At 50.3% G+C, this 5,340-nt stretch overlaps 1 protein-coding gene across 3 annotated transcripts in view; it reads left to right on the top strand.

Moving 5' to 3' along the window:
• LOC102469154 (multidrug and toxin extrusion protein 1) overlaps positions 1 to 5,340 on the top strand; it is a gene marked incomplete at its 5' end in the record, with an annotated part of 47,289 nt that overhangs the window by 19,526 nt on the left and 22,423 nt on the right. For 2 of the 3 annotated variants that reach the window (XM_014589611.2, XM_027773704.1), the window contains 3 exon segments: positions 1,363 to 1,432; positions 2,365 to 2,497; positions 3,368 to 3,433. In XM_014589611.2, coding sequence (XP_014445097.1) covers positions 1,363 to 1,432; positions 2,365 to 2,497; positions 3,368 to 3,433 — 269 coding nt within the window. 3 annotated transcript variants of the gene reach the window in all.

Raw genomic sequence — 5,340 nt, 5'->3', positions numbered from 1 at the left:
TTCTCTTCCTTCCTTCCTTCCTTCCTTCCTTCCTTCCTTCCTTCCTTCCTTCCTTCCTTCTTTCTTTTTCTCTTCTTTCTTTCTTTCTTTTCCTTTTCCTTAAGTTTATTTATTCCTTTCATTAATGAGAAAAGGAGAACCCCCAACAGGGCCTCGATGCCACGATCCTCCCAGTCTCCAACCAGCCCTGCACTGTGAGCGAGTGCATGCCCAGCATACTTAGGTGGGTCTCTGGACCTGAACTGTGAACTCTCACACGTGGCCTTGCCTCACAGAGCTTGCCCGTGACCATTGTGCTGGGCTGGCCTTTGCCTGGCCCATTACTAGGAGCCAAGGCTGGACCTGTGGCCTCTACAGCTCACCGTCCCGTGTCCCGTGGAGACAGCCTCAGCTCTTTTTGTTTGTTTGTTTTTGGAGAGGTTTTCGGTATAGGGCGCGTGCGCTCGCCAGACAGACAGAGACTGAGACAGAGAGATAGAAAGCGAGAAATCATCCCCCGGGGGGATGGCCACACCGCAATCCCTTCTTCTCCATTCTCCTCTCGGGATCTTGGGCACGCACGCACACGCGCCCGGCATGAGTTTTAAGCCACCGGGTCTGGGACGCGAACCACGGTTGACTACATGGGAGTCCAGCGACATAGCCATTACGCTAACTGCTGGTCCTGACAGCCTCAGCTCTTACTGTGTGTGTTTCATTCAGATACTGAGGGCCATGGTCAGACTTGGTCTAAAAAAGCTGGTGGGGCCAACAGGTGGCATGGTGCATCCCACATGGCCAACTCCATGGTTTGAGTCCTGGACCCAGCAGCTTAAAAAAAAAAAAAACAACACGCTGAGCATGTTTGTGTGCATGCCCCAAATCCTGAGAGTAGATTGGAGAAGGGGCTGTCTGTCTCTGTGTCTCTCCAGCCTGGCGAGCACATGTGCTCAATGGCAAAAATCTAAAGAAAACAGAAAAGAAAGACGGCGACATAGTTCAAATTCTATGGCGTCAGATCGTTCGGCTTACCTGTCACCAGACGGATTACATTTTTTTCTAAAAGTCATGAGATACCATAAATAGTTGATTTCCTCTATCAACCAAGGAATGGCGGAATATCCCGATATTACAGGGAGACTTTAACAAGTTTACAGAAAATGAGCATTTTGGTAAAACTAGGCATGGGTTTCCAAATTCTTTGCTCCAAAATAAATTCGAACTTCTAATTCTATTTGTCCATGACCTTTTGAGGCCTCCTGTACAGTCAGTTGCACACAGAGGCCAAGCCCTGCCGGGCCGTGGTGGCCGTGGAGTCTCCTCGCGGGGCTGCGTGGTCCTCCTCTGTCTCTAGCCCATCGCCTGCACTCTCTTTCCTCACAGAGACATCGTCACCCTGGTGGCTCAGGTGGTCCCCATCTACGCCGTGTCCCACCTCTTCGAAGGTCTTGCCGTAAGTCTCACGTGGGACCCTGAGCACTCAATGATCCGTGCATTTCCCCTGGGGGTGGTAAACAGCACCCTAGAGGTGGGCGGGGTCAGTCGTGATGTCGACTGTGGCTCGGAATAACCCTGTCACATGGCCGTGGGCTCCAGCCGCAGCTCCACGGAATGGCGTGCCCGGGAGAGAGGGGTCTTTCTTTTTCTTTCCTTTCCTCCTCGCTTCTCCTCTCCTCTCCTCTCTGTCTTTCTCCTCCCCTTCCCACCCCTTCCTTCCCCTTCCTTCCTCTCCTCTCCCCTCCCCTCCCCTCCCCTTCTCTCCCCTCCCTTCCTTTCCTCCCTTCCCCTTCTCTCCTCTCCTTCCGTCTTTCCTTTCTTAAAAGATTTTTATTTTTTATTTTAAGTATTTATTTTTTTAACCATAGGGCACAAGAGAGACAGAGACAGTGAAAGGGAAAGTGAGAAATCACCATCCCCAGGGAGGGGCCACACAGCAATAGCTTCTCCATTCTCCTCCCAGGATTTTGGGCACACATGCACACGTGCCTGGTGTGATTTTCAAGCTGTCAGCTGTGGGACTTGAACCAGGTGGGCCATGTGGGAGTCCACTATGCCACTTGCTGACCCTGATAAAGTTCTTCTTCTTCTTCTTCTTCTTTTTTTTAAGATAGATTTTTGCTATAGGGCACGTGAACTCACCAGAGAGACAGAAAGCAAGACAATACCCCACCTCACCCCGGGGAAATGGCCATGCCGCAATCCTTCTCCTCTTGGGATTTTGGGCAGACACACACACACACACCATGTGAGTTTTAAGCTGCTGGGTTTGGGACTTGAACCGTAGTCGACGACATGGGAGTCCAGCAATGTAATCATTACGCCATCTGCTGGTCCCGATAAGGGTCTTTCCAAAACGCCCTCCCTGACGGGTGATCCTGCCCGCAGTGCACGAGCGGTGGCATCCTGCGAGGAAGCGGGAACCAGAAGGTCGGTGCCATCGTTAATGCCATCGGGTACTACGTGGTGGGGCTCCCCATCGGGATTGCGCTGATGTTCGCGGCCAACCTTGGAGTGCTGGGTAAGCGCTGTCACAGGGGCCGGGGCCGGGGACGACAGCTCGTGGGGGCACACAGGGAGCCCACACCCAGTCTGCACCTCGTCTGGGAGCAGCGAGGGGTCGAGGGGTGGCTCTGAGGGAGCCTCGGCTATGGGGCTGCCCTCTTGCCCCTGCAGGTGGCCTTCCCCACGCACACACCTGAGCACAGGATGCTCTTTCTACCGTCTGCCCGTCCTGGCTCTTCGGGTTCTGGCTTCTGCAGAGGAGGCGACAGCGGCACTGCTAGGGAGCACTCGAGGCACGACTGCTCTCTTAGGGACAGTGTCAGCCCTTGTGTGACCTCAGGCTGTCCTGGAGTGGGCGTGGGAGGCGGGAGGCTGCCGGGTGCTTTTGCTGAGCAGCAGGAGAGACCTCACCCGGGGAAACATGGGTGAGTGACCCTGTGCTGTGCTCCCCTCAGAACCCCTCACTCCTCCTGCAGCCTCCACCTTCTGCCCACACTCCTCATGGTCTTCCCATAAAGGTAGGATGAGTGTGGAAAACATGCAGGGAAAGTGGGGGGCGGAGCACTGTCCCTCCCCTGCAAAGATTTTGCTCATTTAAACATTAAAAGAATTTTTGGAGAGGTTTTTGCTATAGGGCACATGCACTCACCAGAAAGACAGAGAGACGGAGAGACAGAAAGTGAAAAATCACCCCTCCCAGGGGGAGGGTGGCCACGTGGCAATCCCTTCTCCATTCTCCTCTCGGGATCTTGGGCACACATGCACACTCACGTGCCCAGCATGAGTTTAAGCCACCAGGTCCGAGACACGAACCGCGGTCAGCTACCTGAGAGTCCAGTGACATAGCCATTGTGCCAACTGCCAATTTATTTCTAACATGAGAAAGAAAGAGAGGCATCCACAACAGAGTCTTCGCAATCCATCTGTCTGCAGCCTGGCCAGCCAATCACAGGTATGCTCACCCTTCTGTGCAGGGAGGTCTCCTGACACGAGCCTAGGACCCTCCTCTGTGAGTGCAACTTAGCAGAGCCTTGTGCTACTGCACCACCCGCTGGCAGGGGACTTTTTTGTCACCCGATTACAGGCTTAGGATGATTCCATTTGGGATTTTTTGACCACAAGATGGTATGAGCTGCCATTTGTTTTGTTTTGTTTTTGTTTTGTTTTATTTATTGTCTTTTTACATTTGCAATAGGGCAGGTGCCTTCACTGGAGAGAGGGAGAGGGAGAGACAGGGGAAATGAGAAATCACTCCCCAGTGGGGAGGTCATGCTCCTCTCAGGATTTGGGGCATGCATACACACACACCCAGTGTGTTTTTTAGGCTACCAGGTGTGAGACTCAAACTGCGCAGTTGGCCATGTGGAATCCAGCTGCCTAACCACATGCCACCAGCTAGCTTCTGTTTTTTTTTTTAAACTTAAATGACTTTGGCTTAGGATAATAAGAATTGGGCTCAGCCTGGTAGTGCAGTGATAGCAAGCTAAACTGCGGTGCTGGAAACCACGTGGACGACCACAGTTCTGATCCCAGATCAGCTTGAAAACAGGCTGGAAGTGTCTGTGTGTGCACCGGAAGTGTCCACATGTGCCCAGGATCCTGAGGAACTAGGGAAAGAAAATCCCAGCATGTGATCCTATGGAGGGTGCTTCTCTCGTGCACACGCACACGCTTGCTCTCACACGTGCATGCACTACATGAATAAAATAAATACATTTTAAGCAATAACAATAAGGGTTGCCCTCTGTTTTTCACAGTGTTCAACACTTATTTGACTTAGTTAATACTTTATTATAAAATGGGCTTTGTGTGAGAGGATAATGCCCAACTGCAGGCTCACGGATGTGTTTGGAGCACACTCAGGTCGGCTTAGCCAAGCTGTGATGTTCGATAAGTGGACTAAGTGCATTTTCAACTTCAGATATTTTCAGTTTAACCATGAGTTTATCTAGGTCTAAATTGGAAAAAAGAACTTAATCCACAGGAGCTGAAATGATCAGAGATTTTTTTTTTAAAGTAGGGAAATCAATGACTTTGCAGCTTTGATTTCTAGAAGAAGAATTTGGAGCACGCTGGCAGTTAATAGGTGGCTGCATTAAGACCTGCACACTCTCTGGGGAGAAGCAGTGGCTGACTGAGGCTTGCTTTCCTTTCATCTGTCAGCAGTTGGTGGCTCAGGGCGAGAAGTCATCCGACACCCGACACCCAGAGAACTCCCAGTCCCATACAGTTCTGTGACATTGCTTGTTTCCCTTAAGTGCAATAATATTTTAATTAAAAATATGGGAGAGATTCCATTTCAAAGAATGGAATTGCCAAAGTTCACTGGGCTCGCAGAAAAGCTGTGTCTGGCATTTCTCAAGTTTCTGATTTGCCCATGCAGAGCTGATGAAATCATTAGAGAATCTATTTCTTTTTTGAGTAATATATTTTATTTAATACAGTTTGTCCAAAATATTGTCATTGAAATGTGTATTACATTTTGGGGGGGGAGATATTTGATCTTTTTGATTAATATTAGTTTTTACTGACAAACCATGGTTATAATCTCTATGTACGTGGTGGGACAATGTGATGTTTTGCTATATCTATGCAAGATGGGATGCTTAGATCAAGCTAATTAGTGTTCATTTCGCTATGGGGTGTGTGTGCTTGCCAGAAAGACAGAGACAGAGACAGAGAGAAAGCGAGAAATCATCCCCCAGGGGGGATGGCCACACTGCAATCCCTTCTCCATTCTCCTCTCAGGATCCTGGGCACGCACACACACACCCCCGGCGTGAGTTTAAGCCACTGGATCCGGGACTCGAACCGCGGTCAACTATGTGGGAGTTCAGTGACATAGCCATTACACTAACT

Source organism: Tupaia chinensis, unplaced genomic scaffold, assembly GCF_000334495.1.
Source record: "Tupaia chinensis unplaced genomic scaffold, TupChi_1.0 Scaffold000365_1, whole genome shotgun sequence".
In the NCBI taxonomy this organism is placed as follows: Eukaryota; Metazoa; Chordata; class Mammalia; order Scandentia; family Tupaiidae; genus Tupaia; species Tupaia belangeri.
The sequence above is the reverse complement of the archived record's forward strand: the minus strand, read 5'-3'. Positions and strand labels throughout refer to the sequence as shown.